General features: G+C 38.6%; 1 protein-coding gene and 1 long non-coding RNA gene across 4 annotated transcripts; one reads left to right on the top strand and one right to left on the bottom strand.

The window, feature by feature from the left end:
* Positions 1 to 5: 5 nt before the first annotated feature.
* On the bottom strand, positions 6 to 6663 carry LOC146323319 (uncharacterized). The gene is made up of 3 exons (XR_014771337.1): positions 6455 to 6663; positions 3283 to 3375; positions 6 to 95 (listed from the first exon to the last, which is right to left on the bottom strand). It is a non-coding gene; the product is annotated as an uncharacterized LOC146323319 (long non-coding RNA).
* Positions 6664 to 7570: 907 nt separating this feature from the next.
* LOC146323318 (transmembrane protein 50B) lies at positions 7571 to 21826 on the top strand. 3 transcript variants are annotated; one of them, XM_084725503.1, is made up of 8 exons: positions 7621 to 7712; positions 8729 to 8769; positions 9111 to 9387; positions 12078 to 12190; positions 14012 to 14079; positions 15599 to 15691; positions 18442 to 18499; positions 20778 to 21826. In XM_084725503.1, the coding sequence occupies exons 3-8, from the start codon at positions 9289 to 9291 to the stop codon at positions 20821 to 20823; spliced, it is 477 nt and encodes a 158-aa protein (XP_084581629.1). In that variant the 5' UTR covers positions 7621 to 7712; positions 8729 to 8769; positions 9111 to 9288; the 3' UTR covers positions 20824 to 21826. The 3 variants fall into 3 exon arrangements, with proteins under 3 accessions (XP_084581628.1, XP_084581629.1, XP_084581630.1); XM_084725502.1 differs by lacking the exon at positions 8729 to 8769 and having other exon boundaries at positions 7571 to 7712; XM_084725504.1 differs by lacking the exons at positions 7621 to 7712; positions 8729 to 8769 and adding an exon at positions 7733 to 7859.
* Positions 21827 to 22371: the final 545 nt, after the last annotated feature.

Raw genomic sequence — 22371 nt, 5'->3', positions numbered from 1 at the left:
GGATCTGCACTCTTCCTTCCGCTGCACATCGACTTCCTGCGTTGGTTGGGGAATCAGAGCTGGCTCTTCGGCGCTCATCATGCCGCCCTTTTGTGCTGCAGAGAGACAGACGAGAGAGATGAGCTGCACAGAAACAGATTGTTTCTTTAGCTTTGACTAAGCTCTGGATCACTGCACACACACACAAAAAAAAATAGTAAAGACAAAGTCAGTCAAAATTTCAAGGCAACGTACTGCAACAGATTTTTGAATTTTGAGCTTAACTCATCAGTTTCAAATGAACCTTTTGTCAAGTTTTGCCAATGTATAAACTTTAGATGAGATTATTTATTTTTCTTCCTTAGATAAACTTGAATCTTTGAGTTTTAGAAACACAAACAAAATTGTAGTTTTCAAAATTTGGTCACAGTGAGCTTTGAACCTGATTTGTCATTATTTTGGTGCCTGAAAATTAAATGGTTTTAATTGACAATATTAAAAATTTAACCATCTTTCACTTTCACATTAATGAATTTACTTGGTGATTTTTTTTTTTAATTCAATTTTGGGAGTCTAAAACTCAAAGATTTAAGTTTATCTAACGCAGAAAAGTCTCTCCACAAAACCTTAGTAGTTCGTAAAACTTTTTCAAAAGTCGAGAATTTGAGTCGAGTGCAAAACTCAGTAGTCCACTGCAGCACGTGGCCTCGAAAGTTTAAGTTTTCTCAATTTTTTTATTTTTACAGTGCATATATGCAACTGACAAAGATAACAGAAGCAGATTTATCGCTCAGAATTCATTGTACATTTGGAACAACAAATTCTCAGCAAATAAGGCAGCTTGTCAGTGTTCCTACGCTTCAAACCAAGAACAAACCAAGAACAAACACAGTAAGAACGAAGAACAAACCAAGAACAAAATCTAACGTATCACCAGATTTCTATCAGCAATGGTGGCTGTTTAAAAATGAAGAAACCGACTCCCATGATCCCACAGTGCATCAGACATCATCAAACCATGTCTTCTATTGTTGTTTTAATGTGAAAGAAACTCCTCGCAGCAGAAGTTTCATCCTGTGCGTTTAATGGAAGATGGAAACACTTTTTCTGAAGAAGTCCTGACCAAGTGAACATTTAAGTCACATAAAGTTCTTGTTTTTATCCATGATGACAAAATTAGCAGGTATGTATTTCATATAAATAGTTGTGTGTCATGATTGACGCGTAAAGATCACACTGAACTTGTCTGCAAAAAGACAAAACAAAGAATATCTTCTCTCCGCTGCCTCAGGTCTTTTGTGGTGAGTAAACAAATTCTTACCTCTGTGGTTCTACAGAATCTGCTCTGTTGCAGACAGTAAAAGTGTGAAATAATGCCCGCCATCTCCTCTAAATGACAGAGGAGAGGTGTGGATTTGTGTCTGAATCCTGTTTGAATCTCAGTGCCAGCAGCTCGCTGCTCTTTGGCTCAGTCTAAGGTCTCATTAATCTGTGTTGACAGACCAGTTCCTCTGGACCTGCTTTGGTGGAGGACCGAGGTTAAGCTCCAGGGGGGTTAGAATTCATATCAACAGCCTCCTACATGGACAGGAAGGAGCTTCTTTTTGTGGTGAAATGTGGGAAATTATCAGCTGTGCTGCACACGGCACGTCAGCGGGAGAGTGTGAAGTAGCTGAAAATACATGCTGACCAACTGACACTGAATAAATTACACAGCTGCTGGGTTTAAATCCACTTTAAGGACAGCAAACACACACACAAACACACATGCAAATCTGAAGAGTGGACTGAGCATTTTGCAGGTGTGAGCAGTGCTGAGCTCGCTGTTGGTAATGACTGAGGTGAAGTTAAATCCTCTCCCTCTGTCAGACCTGAAATGATTCCTCCTGCATTAAAATGTGCATCCTGAACTGAAGCCCTGACTGCACAGACAGAGGCTGACTTGTTGTCGACAGTATGACGTGCACAATGAGAGGATAAAACAGGATGAAAGAGAATAAAGAAGCATGACGGGGAACAAAGATCTGAGTGTAATCTGCTGTCAGATCTGAGTAAGCTTCACTGAGAGACAGACAGTGAATCTGTTTCCAGCTCCTCACATCACTGTTTCTTCAAATCTAACAACGAGTTTGAGGTGTTGGCTTGGCCTCCAAATTCCCCAGATTTCAATCCAATCGAGCATCTGCGGGTTGTGCTGGACAAACAAATCCGATCCATGGAGGCCCCACCTCGCAACTTACAGTACTTAAAGGATCTGCTGCTAACATCTTGGTACCAGATACCGCAGCACGCCTTCAGGGGTCTAGTGGAGTCCATGCCTCCACGGGTCAGGGCTGTTTTGGCAGCAAAAAGGGGGACCGACACAATATCAGGCAGGTGGTCATGATGTTACGCCTGATCGGTGTAATTCCCCATATAACAAGGGCTGGATTTCATTTAAAAACTTACAATACCAGTACCAATACCAGTTAAAGTGATACTGATACCAGTGGAGTACTTTTTTTTCCAAAGGTTTTTTTTTTTTTTTTTAATGAATGCTTGCAGTGATTGGCTGCGAGAAAAACCATATAAATACAGGTTTCCCTATAACTTTTCCAAAGTCAAATTCAGGCATGTTTTCACACGTTTCCAAGCTGGACACAAGCGCACTCACAGTTTCTTTTGCCGATTTATTCTAAAGTCTGTTAAAATTTGCAAAACATTTTGATGGAAACTAGTTTTTATTTTTATCCAGCAACTCTTTCATTGTTGTAGAATGAAATATCAGTTGTAGCATGATGCACATTTGTGTGCTTATTGTTTATTTTCTATTTCTTTATGTATTTTTCTTATATATATATTGTATTTTACACATATATCTACTTATTGCTGTTACACATTGAATAAGGCACATATTTTTTACATACATCAAATTTTTCTGTTATCCTCTTGCTATATTATTTTTTTTGTTATAAATTGAAGTAAAATGTACATATTTTTTACATATTTCTTTTTTATTATTCTAATTCCTGCTTATATATTTTTCTATTCTTGAATCTGTAACATGACTAATTTCCCTCCTGCGATCAAAAGCTGTAGTCCCTTAATGCTTTTGGTTTTCAAACTGGGGTTGGGGGATCAATACAGGTCCTTGAGTGGGTTGTAACGGGTCACCACCCTGGATCTCACATACTGGCATTTTGGGTTGGTAAAGTGTTATAATGAGAAAAAAATAATGAGAAACTAAGTAAATGTAGGCAGAAAGTCCAAGAAATCTGAATCCTGTAAGGGCTGAGGTCAATAATCTCAGCAGGGTTCACTTACCTTTCGCCAGGCTACATGCTGTGGTGCTGATTTTCTCCGGCTGCGCTCCGCCTCTCACTGCAGCCTGGATTTTCTGCACCACGTACCTGCAGGCTGGAAACGAAAAAAACAACATGAAGGAAATTACCCAGAAACTTTCCCCCAAATTATGTGATAATTCACAAGTGTTGTTTTCATGCCAGTAGGTGGTAATTACCATTTCACATACTTGGACTTTCTTTTGAATTAACTGCAAATTTACCCCAGATTTCATGGTAAATGTGTAAGAATTATCAAGTATGGTAGCGCCAACATTATTTAATGATTAGATTCTTATATTTCTAAATAAGCAAATGGTAATTACCACCTAATGATCACATACTTACCATGAAATGTGGGGGTAAATGTGCACCATGAGGGCTTGACCTCAAATAAAAATATTTAATACTACGATTTGTTAATTAAAGGGGCTATATGTAGCAATTACATACGGAAAAATAAGTATAGCAATAAAAATAGTGAATTGGAGCTGAAGACTGAATATTAAATAGGTTGAAATCCCCACCCCCTCCTGTCCAGACGGGGGACGTTCTGCAGGCTGCAGGAGCTCTGCAGGAGCTCTGCAGGAGCTCTGCAGGAGCTCTGCAGGATATGCACAACATTGTAAACTGACAACAACAAGCGAGGACGAGTCTGTAAGTTAATCAGCTGTTTATAACTCTGTTAAAATGTCTGTCAATGTTAAGTTAAGCCTGTTATCTGGTAACAAAAGTGACTGCCCGTCTCACTGTCTGCCAAACATTTTACTCAGTTTAACAGATATAAACATCCACTCCTCCTACAAGATTATTAATGATTTCCTATGACTCATAAACAAACACTAACTCAGAGAGCACCTGGCATTAATTTGAACACTAATTAATGTGAAATGGGCAAACAAAAACAGTTTTTCTGGCCTGGAGTAAAGATTTCAAGGGACAACAGCTGTAATGTTGTCAGAGAAGTGAGTTTTTTATTTTAACATATTTCCTTGATCTCTGATGACATGTCGTGGTCATTTTATGATTCATTACTAAAAATATATTACAGATTTCTCCTTTAAATAAACTTCATTTAAATGTTTACTATAATAATTGCAATGTAGTTCAATAATTATGCCAGAACAAGCTGCTACAGGAGCCAAATTAGGGACACTTTAACAATGTACAGAAATATTTGCACTTCAGTCATGGATTTTTTTATTTTTATTAAACTGAAGTCCATTGTTGCTCATTATTAAAATACACTGTATATATTATGTATGAAAAGGAGGAGAGGGTGTTCATTATTAACCTTAAGATTCATTAAGCAGAGACAAATGTGCAAAACTAGTAGCTGAAATTTAAATCTGATCCATCTGATAATGAATAAAAGACCGTAGTTCATGACATCACACTTCTCTGTCAGATGGTAATGAAAAATGTTCCCCTGAAACTGGATCACATGACTGACTGTGAATCGTACTGTTGGCCTCCTGCTGCAGCTCTGATTGGCTCCTCAGAAACACACATCTGAAGAATGTGGCCACATCATCAACCACTCATCAGTCTACCACTGAATTTAAATAACATTTCTTTATGCAGATTACGAAGGTTTGGCCACTGATATGGAACAGTGATCTGATCTGATCTTCAGCAGTTTCATTAAAATGTATTTTCATTTCTTCTCTGCTAATAAAACTCATTTTATTTTACACATTGGAAGTGAATATTAGCATTTTATGTGTCAGGATTAATGAACTCAATACAAGCTGAACAATATGTCCAGTGCCAATAATGTTAGCTACACTGGACAATCGCTAACATTAGCTACCTACCTACACAGACCAACTCTTTACATTAGCTCCACAGACCAACCACCAATGTTATGGTGTATTCAATAACTCCTTCAGCAGTTTAATTAAAATGTATTTTTATTTCTTTTTTGACAATAAAATTCATTTTTATTTTGGAAGTGAATATCAGCAGTTTTAGATGCCAGGATTAATGTAATTTATTAAAAGATGAACAATACTTAATACAAGAACATCAGTTAGATTGTAGTTGTGGCTTCATCTGCTGCTTTGTCCGTGTTGATTTAATCTAAAGGGACAGTTCACCCCAAAATCAAAAATACCAACTTTTCCCCCTTTACCTTGTATCTGTGAATTGTACAAATACCTTCTGTGGTTCTGGAGGAAGTTTGTCAGGTATGAAAAAAAAAAAAACCTCATCATCTTGGTTATATCATCTGGGGCGTGGAGACTGTTAATTAAAAGACTGCATTTAGTCTGGACCCTCCTCCAGAAAAGGGTCGGGCCAAATGTGGTGTGAAAGGGCGCTAAAAAGGATATTTTGGTCTGTGCTGCGTCTCATTTAACTTTCTTTTTCAAATATCAATACCTTTTGAGTCCCTCAACTCTACTGAAGTGCAATACTAAATCACTGGAGGGGAAACATTATTATGGGGTGACAGTTCATCCCAGATCAATAATACACATTTTTCCCTTGGCTTGTAGTGCTGTTTATCAATCTATAATTTTTTTGTGTATGAGTTGCCAAGTTTTGGAGATATCGGCCATAGAGACGCTCTCAGCTTCTGGCGCTCAAAGCCCCCAAAAATACATTTTAAAAATTCAACACTAGTGTCTCTTTCTGTTTCTGTCTCTGTACTATTTTCCTCTATTTTTCAAATGCATTTTTGACTACTTTGAGCACCACAAGCTAATATATAATATCCAAAACTCTAAAACTCATACCAAAACTATCTATATGATAAACAGCACTTTCAAGTTTCAGACTAAAACTTAAAAAAAACAAACCTTCATTAAAGTTGCATTGAAATATTGAGTTTTCTCAACTTTTATGTTTGACGTTGACAAACGCTGGAGGAAAAATAAATTATCTGTTTATGTTGCTCATGAAATCAGACGAAGGCCTTTGCACCCAGGAGAGGACAGCTGCACTTCCTGTCAGAAAAATGCTGAGTCACTCTGACAGTCAGCAAAAGAAAACCTTGAATGTAAACTTACCAAACAGGGTTGACAACTCTGTTTCTTTACACTCTAATTTCAAAGAAAAAAAGAAAAACCTCTTGCTCTCTTCCTTCTGTTTTATCCAAGGACAATCAGTTTTGTCATTATTGATTCTGAGTGAAAGCAGTGAGGAAGACTCACCGTTGATGATCAGTCACACCATTTCTCTCTCGGGTTAAAAAGTGTCGTCTCGGTGGTAAAATCAGGAGCAAAGCTGTTTTGAAACGTCTGTGTTGTTTAACGCTCAGCTGTCATCTGCTGCAACCTGATCTCTTCCTCAGTAACCAGGCTGAACCCTCCTCTGACAGACCTGACCCGGCCCTCCTGCTGCTCTGCACACACACAGGACACAACACACTCCCTCTGCTCTTATCAGTTTGTAGCAGAATCTCTGTTGATCATGTGGTCGACGGCAGCTCAGGTAATATTTGTGGACGGGTGCAACTCTGAACTCTGTAAGTTAGAGGTGAGATGAAATGAAAAATTTATTTTTAACCCTTTTAAATCACATCTCCAGTCATACTGTACAGCTGTCTAAAAAACACAAACATTTCTTTGTATTTTTTACATCAAAATCATGCAAAATTCATTCATTCTTTTCTTCCTGCAAAACAAAATATGATGCATGTTCACACAAGCCAGAATTAACCAATTTCAACAAATGTCATGGCATCAACCTGTCAATCAGTTTCCACCTTTTCACACTCAGATTGGTGTTTTTTCCACCTAACTGGGCTGTTTTAGTTTGCATTGCACAGTTGTCTTGGGTGGGTGAACAGAATTTGGGCTTACAAATGACCACATATTACAAATATATTCAGAAATTGTTTTTTGCGATTATGCGAACGCATTCAGGCACTCAGCACAAGTTTAATAAGACATATTTTTAAATTTATTCTGCTGCGAGGAGATCTGAGGCTATCAAACCTGTCTACAGAAAAATTACAAAAGCAAAGTCAATGAGAGCAAGTTTCAGGATGTAAATCACAGAAAGAAGAACTCACATCTATGTCTCTCTTCAACCTTTGTAAGTAGCGATAAAATATCATTATGAAATAATAATAATTAGTTTGTATAGAATGTATTTTTGTTTTTAATCAAAGATTGCTAAATTAAATACATTTCTCACATTTTGTAGTTAATTTTAAATACATAATTGAATAAATATATTTGAGGATTTTTTTTTATTTGTAACAAGACATTTTTTGAAGTATTAGTGCCCATGTCTGCCCCACACTCGCAGCCTGTCAGGAGTTGGTGGCGGTACAGCGTCATTGCGTCGTTTGCCAACTGAAATAACATCACGAAGAAGAAGACGACACAGATTAAATAGTAGAAGAAGAAGAGCAAACTGCAGCTTGTCAATGGAAACTGAAAGCAATCTCGGACTCTTGTCAAGGTGGGCGGCTGCACGTAACCCTTCATGTTAAACATTTCATAACGGCTCATAACCGAGTTGACTCTGTGATTAAGTTGATGGTTTGTGTTTGTTAGCCGTTAGTTGGTTTCTCACGTTATAAACAGACATGCGCTGCTTCATCTGGACGTAAGTAACGTCCTGTTAGCACCGTTAGCTCCCTGAAATTAACACAAGAAATATCTCTCTGATGATGTTATCAAGATACTAAAGGTTCAGTCCAAAGGTCAGACTGTTATTTTTACTAAATAGCGCTGCTATAGACAAACGAAGTTTGCCACAGTATTGTTAGGCTAACGTTAGAGCTAGCTTAATTTAGCCTTTAGCCGGGTTCTAGTGTGAGTGTGTGTGTGCGCGATTTCACTTCCACTGTTGGCAGTAATGCAAAACTCCGTTCACTAAAATGGCAGATAAGATGTCCTCGCACAGTTCCTTTTTGCTGGTCCGCATTTGTATAAACTTAAAGCTGAAGTTAGCTGAGTGGCATTAGTTCTGTAATTCGGCGTACTTATGACCCAGAATAATAATTTAATTTGGAACTGTTTCATGGGTAGTTGTGCTGCTCACTGATGGCTGGACTTTGCGAAAGAGCAAAAATCGATCAGTAATTAAGTATGTAATTAGGGATCCATTATGGATTTTATTCAGCCGATATGTAACCGATAACAATAAAATAATCTAGCTTTTTTGGATTTTTTAAAAAAGTTCATATAACCTGTAATATGAGGGGAACCAATTCAAACTGACATCACCATGACGGGAAAAATCAAACTGTTCCGACTCATCAAATGTTCAACATTGTTTTCACTTTCACATTTAAAGAATCAGTTTTACTGTTTCACCTCCATGTTGTGCTATAATGTCAATGTAGAAATGTCCACCATAATCTACAGCGCATCATCGTATGAATTCAGCACAATGTAAGCGTGAAAGCGGCTCTGTTGATTTAATTTTGGGGGAAAAGTTTTGGTACAATTTTATTTATATTTTGTTTCTAGGAGATGCTCTGTGAATAAGGAGCTGGTGTCAGTGAAGTAATGTAAGCGTTGTTATTATTCTTAATCTTCATCATGCTGCAGTTTGTGGTGTCAGCTGAAACATCCAGCAAACTTTGCACAGGCTGCTGTTACAGGGTGGCTGGCTGTTAGTTTAGGAAGCACTTGGTTTGATATGCAGAGTAGTTTTCTATGAGCGGGGCATGCATTTTAAACACTGATCATATTCATTTAATTGTGGATAGCCAAACTTGTGATTTTGATTAACATTTGATTAAATGCGCAGCCCTACTTTGATCTGTTTCCTTGTCTGAGAAACCAAACTATCACACAGCAAGTCAGAGGTTGTTTCTAGATAAGATATGATCGTATTTGTCCTCTACAGGCACCTTTGACAGAGTCACTGATCGAGTTGGAAGCAGAGCAGCCTCCAGTCTGCGAAGAACAACAAGCGAAGCAGGTGTCGACGCATCCAGAGTCCAGAGGAGGAGGAGGAGTGGTTCACCTGTGGAGAGAAGGATCAGAAGAAGAAAACAAGGAGGTGGACGTGAAGAGGAGCGCAGATGGCTGGCTTTCTGGATAACTTCCGCTGGCCAGAGTGGGAATGCATCGACTGGGGGGAGAGGAGGAACGCTGTGGCTTCGATTGTCGCTGGAGTTCTGGTCAGTGAGTCAAGACAAAGACAGAATAACTGACGGAGACAGAAAAACAATCAGCAGATATATCAGAGTGTGACTGTTCATGTTCATGCAAAGAACAAGATTGTCAAAATCTTTGGTCAAGGTTAAGTCGGCCTGTTAAGTGCATTTCAGGTTAAAGTTCAAAGTTATGTCATTCCAACTTGGGCTGGGCAATAAACCAATATTTTGATATCCTGATTAAGGCTGGGCAACATATCAATTATATCATGAAGTGATATAATATTCTGTATTTACCTCACTGTTCTGTTATTTTCAGGTTTTCTGCAGGTTTCAACAAGTTAAATTTAAATTCCACCACCAGTCATGTTTTAAACAATATAAATGCTCTGCTAGAAGTGATGAGTTTTGTTTGATATGCCTTTTTTGTCAAAATAAATTCAATTACCTTGTTAAAATGGCTTACATAAAGCACTACACCTTTTCATTTAGTATTCAAGGATCATGAATATGTAAATAGTCCCTTTAATTCTGTCCATGTTGCCCAACACTTCTTTATTTTTTTTTCCATAAGATCATCACTTTTTGAGAATTTGTGGTATATTTTGTGTAGGGCTGCACGATATTGAAAAAAACTGACATTGCGATTTTTTTTAACCCTGCGATATATATTGCCATATGAAAAAATACAGGAATTTTCACCAGATGACTTGAATGGCACTTTATGTTACTGCTGCCATCTTGTGGACAATTAACCTGCACTGATCTTGCGACGGTGGTCTGCTTTGGCAAACTGATTAAGAGCGATTGTGATTGGTGGATCGCTGCGCACAGTGTGTGTCAGGTACCCTTTAAATTAGATGATTTCGTTTGCCTCCTACATTGCAGGACCTGTGATGTGACTATTGCGCACACGTACATTGCGATGACGATGCTCAAACGATATATTGTGCAGCTCTAATTTTGTGTATATCGAGAGATTTATCAGAGACATTTCTAATCCTGATGGCCCAGCCCTAATTCTAACTGTGAAAACTTCAGTTAAAATATGAAATATGATTTCTTCAGTTCTAGGTTATACAAGACTAACGGACAATAAAAGCATCTCACTAAAAATATATGGCTGCATCAAAACCTTGTAGAAGAGATAATTTTCTTGAAATAAAGGGGCTCAAACAGGGTAGAGGGAGCCTTTTACAATGCTGGAGACATTTTATAACCTGTTTTTATTTAACTATAATTTATTTCTCAGGGTTACAGTTTTAATGATGCTGGGATTACATTTGTCAAAAAAAGCAGAATACAATAAAAACAAAACAGGAAGAAAAAACAGGATGCTGATAAAAAGTAATATACATCATACAAACTCAATCACAAGTGGTAAAGATAATTCATAATTTAAGGTTTCTGTGTTGACGTCTTGAATGTAGAGAGACCTTGATGGTCTTCTCAGTGACCTTTAGTAAAATTCTCATCTTCGGATGCACACTGCGTGTATCAGCCTGCCATTGGTTGCTTGGTTGTAGTCGGCATGGCAGCATCTGCCATCTACATTTTCAAAGTCCCCAGCAAACAAGAGCAAGCACCTGGGATGCTAACAGTGTGCATGTAAACAAACTAACAGCTGTTAGCTTTTCTTTTGGAGTGATTCAGTCAGTTTAATGCCAGACCTTGGCTCCCGATGTCCAAGTGTTCCACCAAAACAAGTTCCTTCTAGACACCGTCGCTGTGTCATTTTTTCACCAATGGCAGGATGTGCATGTGTGGGGAAAAACAGTTTATTTAGTTCGTTATATGCAAACACAATCAATGAAAAGTACAGGCGCTGAAATGTCCTCAAAGTATTAAAGTAAAAAGTTGACATTTCTGCTGACTGTTTCTGGCAAAGCTAACTGACGCTCAGCTTTTCTCCATGAGAGAGTCGCTCTCTCTCTGACATTTTTGTCCTGTCATGTCTGTCCTGTGTGATGAAAATTGTCTTTTCTCTGTGTTCCATTCAGTTTAAAATCTGTCTTGATGTTGGAAAGTGGTGCACAGTGATGCAAAATAAAAATAATCAATAATGCCCCTCAAATGCATCAAAGCTAAAGTAATCAGCCTGTTTTGAAAATGTTAGGAATATAAAGAACAGATATTTGTGTTAAAATGTAGAGAATAAAAAGATACCTGAAAACTCTTCCTAAGCACAAAGTGTTTTTACTTCCCACCCCTGCTTGTCACTCACTGGGTGCTCTTCAAAACCAAACCAGCAGCAGTGCCAATTTCAGCTGCGTGGGCTTGTTTATCTGCTGCACTTCAATTCATCCCACAAAAGTTAAAACAACAGTTCAGTGTGCAGCAAGTGAACTAAGTACCATGTGTGTCAACAGAACTTCTCATGTTGCTTTTCTTGGCAGAATCAAAGTGAAGAAGTATTCTGCAGACATTTAAAAGCTTTAAAGATTTCACACGAGCGCTGACCACAGCATCTTCACCGCCCGTTTCTGTGGTTGAGCTGATCCGACTCTGTTCGCCGTTTATCACAGTGACTGTTTTAGATCAGTGAGGTTGTTAGTTCACCAGTGTTGTTGTGATCCAGAAACGTCCAGACAGAAAACTGCAAAGAATTAAAACCACAAGTTTATAAAAGTAGCTCAACATATGTTTGCACACCAGCTTGATACGAGCTCATTAACAGCGTTAATGTAATAATACCCTGTCGTGTTTTCTCTCAGTTCTTCACAGGCTGGTGGATCATGATCGACGCAGCGGTGAAGTATCCAACTCAGGAGGAGATGAACCACGCGTTCCACACGTGCGGCGTCTTCTCCACCATAGCGTTCTTCATGTAAGTGCTGGAGGCTGTAGCTCTCAGGCCTGGGCGATATGGCTGGTTGATATTAATAATCATTGATCATATAGGTTGTGACTGACAACATGCTGTGTGCTCTGAAGTGTGGAAGCAGCTGAGGTGATAAATGAAGAAGAGCTGCAACAGTTAATTGAATAATCTATTATTAAATTAATCTCCAACAATTTTGATGATTGATTAATCCGTTTTGAGTCATTTTTTAAGACAAAAATTCTCTGATTCTAGTTTCTTAAATGTGAATATTTTCAGGTTCCTTCTGATTTCTCAGGACGTCATCTTGGACTTTGGGGGACACAGATTTTAGGACATTTTATTGACCAAACAACTAATTGACTGATCAAGAAAATGATCAACAGACTACTTTGTTATGACAGTGACAGGAAAGACTTGAAAAACAGGCACAGGTTTGGACATTTTTGTCAAGTCTTTCCTGTGACAAGATTAATTATAAGGATTAATGACTCAATAAGAAAATAGAAAATCAAAATCAAATATCACAATATTTTTTGACCAAAATACCTCAATATCAACATTGTAGGGATGATTGTTGCTGCTTTCATAAAATATTAACAGTAGGGTTGCAAATTTTGTGCATTTTCCTTTAGTGATCGTTGAAAATGCAAACAATCGATCACTCATTATAAATTAATAAGATACTTTTTTTTATCATTTTATTCTCATTTTCATTTTTTCCCCTCGTTTTAAGTTTAAGTTCCTTCACTCAACAAAGCCAGCCACACAGAACAGTGTCAAATTAGGCACAAATACTGCCAGTTCTAGACTATTGGTCGATTAACAATTAGTAGATGGTAACATTAGTTATAGCTCCTGTCTGCCGGGAGGCAACAGCAAGAAAGCTCATCAAAGTCAGTTTTAGCTGAAACTATTTAATTGTTTTTTTTTTTTTTGCTAACTGGTTAATCCATCCATCAATTTTCTGTTGCTCATCAGCGTCCAGACGTGGACAGATTAATGAGACAACAGGCCCCTGAACACAGACGAGTAAAAGTCTCCAACCAGCTCCTGTGTAGGAGAAGTTGGTAAACTGAAGATCTTTGGACAAAACAAGAGATTTGAGGACGTCGTCTTCATCTTCTGATTAACATTTTTCACAATTTTCTGACATTTCATAGGCAACCAACTATTAATTGAGGAAATAATCAACTGATTAATTGACTATAAAAAAATAATCATTAGTTGAGCCGTAGTGTTTTGGAACATTTAAACAGAAAACTTCACAATCTATTCAATTCACTCCAGAATCAGCCAAAGATTTATGGGGATTGCTTGCCTCAAAGTTTACATGAAACACAAATCAGAATGCATATTTGCATATTTATGTATTTCCTATAAAATCAGGGGATTTAGGGAAGGACTGCTGAATGTTAATGTAATGCCCTCCCAGTCATACAGCCTGCTGTGTTCACTGGGAGGCTGCTGGCTCCACTTCTGTTGCAGCTACATGAACAAAAACCTCAGCTGATCCACTCATTAACTTGTGTCTTTGTACAGTAACAGTCAGTGAGGCCTCCAGCCCATCATATGCTCAATATTTCCCCCTAAATCCTCTCATCATTTTTTTGTAGATTTTTAGTTTCATTTCATGTCTTGAGGTCAGGACAGCATTTGAGACATTTCCTCTTTGGTCACTGGCCTGAGCAACACTGAAAATCTTGACATCATGAAATAGCATCTTGTTTTTCTGTTATTTCAGCAAAAGGAAGTTGTGTTGTGTTGTTTAGAGCAGAGAATCCACCTTCCCCCTCATCTAACTGTTGACTGTGTGTTTATTTTCAGGATCAACGCAGTTTCTAACGGGCAGGTGAGAGGAGACACATATGGAGAGGGCTGCCTCGGCAGGACAGGTGAGTTTGTCTAACTGTACTGTGTAGGGGTGCAACGGATCACAGTTGTCCCGTGTCCCGTACTGATCGTCCCCCACAGTTTGCCACGCATGTGATCTGTGGACTATATCTGACCGTCATAGTGAGAAACACAGTTTTACTGTCTGTGTTACTTTTCTATCAGTAATAAATCGTGAAATCTGAATGCAGAGTTGCAGTGAATAGACTGTTATTATTATGGTATAATTTTTATTATATCTAATTATTATATATATTTTTTTAATATCATCATCGTTATTATTATTACTATTATTATTATATTACTATGCTGATGACTACAGACAGAGAGAGATCAAAGTCAAGTGCATTTTTAAAATAATTTAACCATGATCCCACTTTTTTTTCCTTTTTTGCTGATCCAAAAAATGATCTGATCCATGATGTTAAACTGCGATATGATCCGAACTGTGAATTTGGTGATCCGTTGCATCCCTAGTGTTGTGTCTAAGTTATCATAGACTTTAATGTCCAGATAGAGTGAACGTGTGACTGTGAACTGTGTGAACTGTGAAATTTAAAATATTTTCACCACTTTTCTAAGGAGAAAAGTGGTGTTTTACAAGCCAGATATCACACACTTTCACTAAACCAGACTGCTTAAGGAAAAACAGTGATTTTACCTCACAGAGCACAGGACTTGCTGGTCTACTGCTTCCTCCATCTGTTAGTTTGTTTATGTAATTATGTGACTTCTGTGATATTAAGGTAACTTTTTAAAACAAAGTCACACAGTAACACAGGAAAGCTAACAGATCGAGGCAGTGGTAGACCAGCAAACTTTGTGTCCTGAGAGGTAAAATTACTGATTTTGTCAGTGGAGTTTGGTTGGTTTGGAGTGAGTGATATTTGGGTTTTATAAAGGTGGTCCACGGCAGGACAGTCTATGAAGGGTACTGCTTACAACCCTTTTTCAAAAAACCTGAACTATCCCTTTAATTAAAGGCAGATGCAGTTGGCAAACAATATATGCATGTCAAGGTTATATCATGTTAATTTTCAGGTTAATAGAGGCCACTGTAGCTCACATTATAATTAGCATAATATAATATTTTGTAATTGGAACACTGCTCACAAGCTACATGAATACAAAGTATATTTGCATGTGAAAGGCAAGTGTGTGTGTGTGTGTGTGTGTGTGTGTGTGTGTGTGTGTGTGTGTGTGTGTGTGTGTGTAGAATAATAAATGCACACATTAAAGTTTCCTTTTTTAATTAAGCCTCTTACCATTAAACTGTGTGTCCCTGCAGAACGTCAGCATGTTTCTGCATCCATCTACTCGGGAAACACCAGCAGACAACTAGCACGATGAATTAACACGTTATTTCAGTTGGTTTATGATATTTAATGCACAGAAAGCACTGCCGTGGTTCTCTGCTGTCATTTGATTGGCTGATTACACAGTGGGGTGCGTTCAGCTGTCAGGGTGAGACGAGTAACCAGCGAGCTAATGACAGTGATTAACACGTCTGTGTCTTTGCAGGAGCTCGTCTCTGGCTGTTCATCGGCTTCATGATGATGTTTGGCTCGCTCATCGCCTCCATCTGGATCCTGTTCGGAGGCTACGTGGTGCCCAGTGAGTGTCCCGCCTCCACCTCAACACCACGTTCTTTGACTGTCTCATTATCCCGTCCTCTCTACCTCCTTCTGTCCCTCTGATACCTGTGTACTGGCCAAACATTTTATCTCCCGGACCCTGAACATGCATGCAAGCATCCGTGTCCTTTGTAAATATTTCCAGTTAGTTCTTCATTTATTTTAAAACCATACGAGATCAACAGATTATATATGTAATAATCGATTTATCATTAATAATTAGTAAGATATGGAATGCAGATCTTTTTTCTCATTTTAAGTTTTATTTAAACAATTTTGGCAGCTTTTTAGTAATACAAAACATTAATTTATGAAACACAAATAACTGACTGAGAGGAGTGATACTCTGAATTTCATGAGTCTGGACAGTGGTGTCTTTTTTGTCGTCTCTCAAAAACATGAAACACGAGCACACATGTGGTGAATGGATTAAACTCTAAACTAAAATCTGCTCTGACATAAGCTGCAAATGTTAGCATGTCTGGCTAACTAATGCTAGCTTACTAGCTGCAGTAACTTTACCTCCAGACAAACTTGTTAGATCCCACTGCATCTGCATTTGTTCTGTGGAGGTTTGAGGAGGAGGATGTGGGCTGATGAAGAATCAAAGTGGGTCAACGACGATGCATTTCTCTCTGGCTCAGTCTGAGCCAGGTTAGCTTAGCTCTTATCCTGGCTCTCTTCCTGTTTGCATGGACGGCTGGTCTGGCTGGGTGACCCGTCTCAAGGTCCGCTGCACTGACCGAGTCCCTGCGCTTCCTTTTCCCATGTTAATGAGTGTATTTCTGTTATCTATCATGTGGATATACCTGCTGTATTTCACCATCTGACCAATGTCTGCTGAGATGTAAGCTAGCTTTAGCCTCAGTCTGTTAGCATTAATGTTATATTATGTACGCAGCTGTTAGCTAACTTTACATAAAACTTTCACAGGGTTCTTGTTTTAAAACGTGTCAGATAGAAACATAAGAACATCAGCTGGAGACTCTCAGCTGACTCAGCCAGCTGCACTTATGAAATCTGCTTGTGAGTCATTATTTTAGTGACAAAATCCTCCGTCGTCAGCTAGAAATGAGGATCTGCTTTTGTTTACTTCTCTAAGGAATCACAGGTCTCATGTTTCAACAATTACTCACAATTTCAATGTTAAATCTGCTGCCGTTATCAGCTTGGCAGATGTAGCAATAGTAACTAAGGAGGGCGGGGCTTAGCAAGGGTCAGTTGTTACCTTCTGAGTGCCTCAGATTTATTCAGAAGGTTTAAACTTTAGATCTCCAAACTTGAGAGCACCAGAGGGACACTGAACTGACTGCTGGATGTGATGAGACGGTTAGACCAGAAGATAATTAGACCTGATTTCAAATATGTTTGACCTGACAGATGGACAGACAGAGCTAGCGACTACCTGGTGAACATGGTGGAACATCCAGCAGCTAAAGAGACCAAACGGAGTTAGAGGGAGACATGCAGGTGTCCAGAAGCACAACTCCAAATTAACAATCATTTATGTGTAAAAAGACAAAAGGCATATTCACCGCATCAGTTTTACAAGCTGGTGTTATTTTGTACAGTTTGTGTTGCCCCACGGTGGCAGTATTTGTATCAGTATCCAGACCCGTCAGCCACACCTCAGCATTCATACATGTCTGAACAGCGCAGCAGGGTGGAACATCTAGATCTGAAGGTGTGAGACTATATCACTGATGATGTGTACGATCAAATGGAAATAAGAGATTACTTCCTTCATTCCTGTTGCTTCAGTCATTTCTACGGTAAATCCACACGCCTGGGCTCGTACGCATTCATTCATAATCCTGTTTCTCTTCACTATTCATCTATAACTTCTGTTACTCCTCACCTACCTCACTCATAATCTCTAATCCATTTCTCTTAATTTATTATCTGCACCACCTTCCTCACTGTCACTTTTAAACTCCGTCCAAACTCATGAAGCACCAGGCAGAAGGCAGAGAAACACACAGTCGGAACACCTTCCCTGTCTCAGTCTCGTGATGTTGGCAATTTGAATTTCCAGTTTTCATGGATTATACTTGGCAGTGCACTGCAGCGGGATCACTGAGGTTTTAAATATAACTCAAGCCGTGTCCGCCAAACTAATGCACATCAATTTGGACACGCAGCTTTTTCTGTCCATCCACAGCGAACCTGTGTTCTTCAGCTCCCAAAACATCTTTCTGTGTGGATTTTATTGAGAACTCTGACCTGATGTTCAGTGTCCACATGAGAAAACTGATCTTTTCAAATATCTGATGCGTCAGTGAACCGTAACAGACATCATCAGGAACGACGAGCATCAGTACCAACAGTCTGTCACCTCCACCTCTGTGTTCTCACCAGAAACTTTTTGTAGAGAGCTGGGAAACATTCAAAAATGTTCTACATCAGCAGCCATACATTGACATCAACACCACTTCCTGAACAATACTTTTTTCAATACCCGTTTTGTAAAAGTTATTTTAACAAAATTAAAATTGCATTACACATTATGGTACAAATCTTGAGTTTCATTTTGCAGTGTAAAAAGCCCTTTACTGCTCACCTGCTGCAGGGTTTGACCTGTGTCCATTGTCCATGTACCATTTAGTTATCAAGTGACTTACTTTTCTCTCTCCAAAGGGCCTGAGAGGATCATGAGGATCTGTTTAAAACCACCTGAAATACTGTTGTGTTACTGACTGTGATTCTGTTTTCTTGTGTTTCTTTTTTTAGATAAAGAAGTGGCGCCCGGGCTGGCTGTGTTCTTTCAGAACGCCTTCATCTTTTTTAGGTGAGTACAACCTGAAACTGAACAGAAGTCAAATATTATGGCTGAGCAATTGAGCAAAATCACAATATGCAATTTTCAAATCTCATGAGGTGTAATATTTGAGTTTGTTTGTTTGTTACTTCAGAAAGGGCTGCAACTAATGATTACTTTCATTATCAATTAACCTGTCAGTCATTTGTAGGATTAATCGATTAGTTGTTTGGTCCATAAAATGTCATAAAGTGTTGATCAGTGTTTCCTTAACTCTGAGATGACGTCCTCAAATGTCTTGTTTTACTCAAAGATATTCAGTTTACCATCAGAGAAAATATTCACTTTTAAGAAGCTGAAATCTGAGAATTTTCTTTAAAAAGAAAAAGGTCCAAACTGATTAATCGATTATGAAAATAACTGCCAAGTAATTTAATAGCTGACAGCTAATCGATTAATCAACAAATTATTGCAGTTCTGCGTCGTTTGGTACAGATCACTAAAAAAATCAGACCTTTAATATGTTTTTCAATGAAAATGAGAATAATAATGTAAAACTGATCATTCCCTCTAATATCACAAATCATATCACAATTGCAGTATCAGTAAATGCAATTAGATATTTTTTTCTAAATCGTTCATCCCTACTGTTAAATCATGTGATGTCCAACCCTCCTCTTGCTTCTGTCCTGATATTTTCATGTCTAACGTGATCTGTCTCTGGAGAGAAACTCTCCATGATGTTATCAGACTCTAATAAGAACAAACTGAGTGTGTTGGAGGAAAAACAAGCACTTTTAGTGGACGTTGTTGTCTTCTTCAGTCACTTAGAGACAAAAATGAGTGGAAAATCCGCCAATAACCACCCTGACTGTATTTCCTACTTCCTCATCTTAACTTCCTTATAATCTCTCAGTTTTATAAATGTCTCACATTGTTCTGCTTCACTCAACAAGTTGAACCTGCTTCAATATAAACACAAACACAAATGCAACAGCGGGAGATGATTATCTGCAGCACGAAATGATTTGCAGCTACATGTTGTTTCCAGTAAAGGGTGTGACTCGAGTGATTTTATCAGGCAGCTCTTCATTGGCCTGTGGTCCTGTGGGGCTCGACTAACTGAAGCAGGAACTGGCTGCTGTGGTGGAATTTAGACAGGAAAGCAGTTCTGGGACGTGAGTCTGATATCCCATGACTCACACCGATATCAGGCCCTGATTCTGATATTGGATTTGATTAGGGATGCACTGATCGACCGTCCAGAGACCAGAACCAGGCGGTTTTCTGTGTGACTGGCCCTGACCGTTGACCAGCTGGTCAGTGTCACATATCCGTTTCTGTGCTCATCATTGCCACACCCAACTTCTGCACGATGGTCATGTCACGTGCACAGCAGACAAACTGACTGTGATATCACACCCACCACAGTGCTGATCACAGCTACACACACTCAGACATATGCTTGCATGAAGTTGGTGTCAGCGACAGACTCCGACAGTAGGATAAAGACAGACAGTCTACAACGAGACAAAAGCAGCTGACAATGTCTCGCTTCAGGCTAATGTTAGCCAGCAGCAGACTGCTGTTCACAGAGGGACAGTTAATATCTCACCTCCTGTTCTGTGTGACCTGTGTTGATGCGTCTCCTCAAACATTTTCTCATCCAGACTTGTTTAACTTGTGTTTAATCTGCGTTTCTCATGACAAAGTTTTACTGCAGCAAACTGTTGCACCGCGTCTGTCTCTGGTTTGTTGGCATCTGCTTCCACATGAGGTCACGTGAAGTCCCGCAAGATTTCACTATCTCGCGAGATCGCGTTCCCACTATTCATAATCTTAATATAAAACTATAATAAGGTCCGGCTGTAACCTGAAGGACTTTGGAGAAAATGTAAAATAGCATTTAATTAATATTTAATAGTCAGTGTTTTATTTTTTTTTTAACAAGAAAGTTGAAATCGGTGTGTCTCTAGATTTGATCGGCCCCATCTCTAATTTTTGTACTGGTGCTAGAAATTTAACGTGAATTTGATCACTTGGTAAAATGTATTTTATCATCCTCACAAACGTACGTGTGATACGGCTACAGCAGCAGCAACAGTACAGACCTCTGATATTTTCAAACCATCATGTGTCATCATCTGTGACGTTCAAAGCCTGGATTTTTTAAAAAATGTTTTATCTTTGAAGTTCCACTGAAGCTTTTACCTCAGTATGACTGAAATGATTGTATCTGCTGTTTGTTGTGCAGTGATCTTTGTGTACTGATGTGTGGGTTTCTGGTTTCCTCTCTGTCTCTCTGCAGCACTCTGATCTACAAGTTTGGACGGACTGAAGATTTATGGGGTTAAAGAGTCGGTCTGTCTGCTGACACACACACACACACACACACACACACACACGCACACACACAGTCAGTCAGTCAACATGTTTTGTAACCACCCCAAACACACATGAATTCACAGAATGTTTTATAACCTGCATTTGCTTTTTAACTAGAATCTCAGCAGTGCTGCTACACACAAACACACACAAACACACACACACACACACACACACACACACACACACACACACACACACACACACACACACACACACACACAGAGTTCTCATTTGTTTTAGATGCATTTGTAAATTTGGGTCTCTGTGACGTTCTGGAGAAAATACTTTTAAAGCTGTTTGTATTTAAAATGAGGGACTCCTCTTTGTTAATGAGCCAGTTTGATTCAGTTCATTCATCGTGTCCCAGACACATTTCAAGTGTTTCGTTCATTTTTTTGTCTCAACATGTCGAGGGGCGTTTTGGTGTGATCCAATCAGAAAGGGAAATGATCATGTCTAATTTCTTGATCTAAATACTTAGTGAAGTGGCTGTGAGTGTGAACACGCCACCACAGAGGGAAGACACGCCCTCCTGCTGTCTCTACTGAAGCTGCTCATGTTGTGTGTCAGAGTTCAGTTCATGCACTGGATTATAATGGCCGCGTCCCAAATCACTCACTGTCCACTGTCGAGAGATTTCTGTCCAGAAAAGTGAGCCAGAGGTGGCTGAAGTCACATCCTGTACTGAAGTAGAAGTGCAGATACTTGTGTAAAAAGATAAAAAAGACTCTGGTAAAAGCAGAAGTAGTGATTCAGCTTGTTTACTGCAGTAAAAGTGAAAAAGTTTAGGCTCTGAAACAAACTGAAAGTATGAAAATAAAAAGCCGTCCTCTGAAGGACATTTCTTCTGACTGTTTCTGTGTAAAAACAACTGAAAGTCACCTTTTCTCCACCACAGTCTCCCTCTCTGTCGATTTTGTTGTCACATCTTTTCTGTCATTTTTGTTGATGAGTCTTGTTTGTCTTCTTATGTCTTATTCTTCATTTTCATCTTGTTAGGTCTTATATGTGTTTTACATTGTTTTCATCTCGTTAAGTCTTTTTCGTCTTGTCTTTTATGTTGTTACATCTCTTAAGTAGTTTTCGTCTTGTTACGTCTTTTGTCGTTTTTGTCTTGTTAACATCTTTCATGTGGTTTTTGTCCTGTGTCTTTTCTGTTGCTTTCATCTCTTTACATCTTTAACATTGTTTGAATCTTAAATCCTTTATTTTGTTTTTGTTCTAAGTCTTTGGTGGCATTTTAGTTGTTTTGTCTTCTACGTCATTTATGTCACATTAACATTGTTTGTCATTTTCGTTGAGTTCCTTCATTTACGTTGTTTTCATCTTGTTAAGTTTTTGTCTTATGTCTTGTAAAACACGACAGTGAATCATCTTTTCTGTTATTGTTCTATCAATTTAGTTTGAAATCAGCCTTTATGTTTGAAGGCGGTGCACAATGACACAGTAAAAATAATCAATTATTCCCCTTGTAAATTATTAAAGTAAAACTAAAGTAACAAGCCGGTTTTGAA

Source organism: Lutjanus erythropterus, chromosome 8 (genome assembly GCF_056507025.1).
Source record: "Lutjanus erythropterus isolate fLutEry1 chromosome 8, fLutEry1.hap2, whole genome shotgun sequence".
NCBI lineage: Eukaryota > Metazoa > Chordata > Actinopteri > Lutjaniformes > Lutjanidae > Lutjanus > Lutjanus erythropterus.
Note: the sequence above shows the minus strand (reverse complement) of the source record. Positions and strands in the feature narration are given on the sequence as shown.

Bases quoted from the DNA above. Each gene is read 5' to 3' on its own strand.
- LOC146323318 (XM_084725502.1), top strand. From the start codon at position 9,289: ATGGCTGGCTTTCTGGATAACTTCCGCTGGCCAGAGTGGGAATGCATC. The intron at 12,191-14,011 runs GTAAGTGCTGGA...GTTTATTTTCAG, and splicing joins TCCACCATAGCGTTCTTCAT to GATCAACGCAGTTTCTAACG. The intron at 14,080-15,598 runs GTGAGTTTGTCT...GTGTCTTTGCAG, and splicing joins GGGCTGCCTCGGCAGGACAG to GAGCTCGTCTCTGGCTGTTC.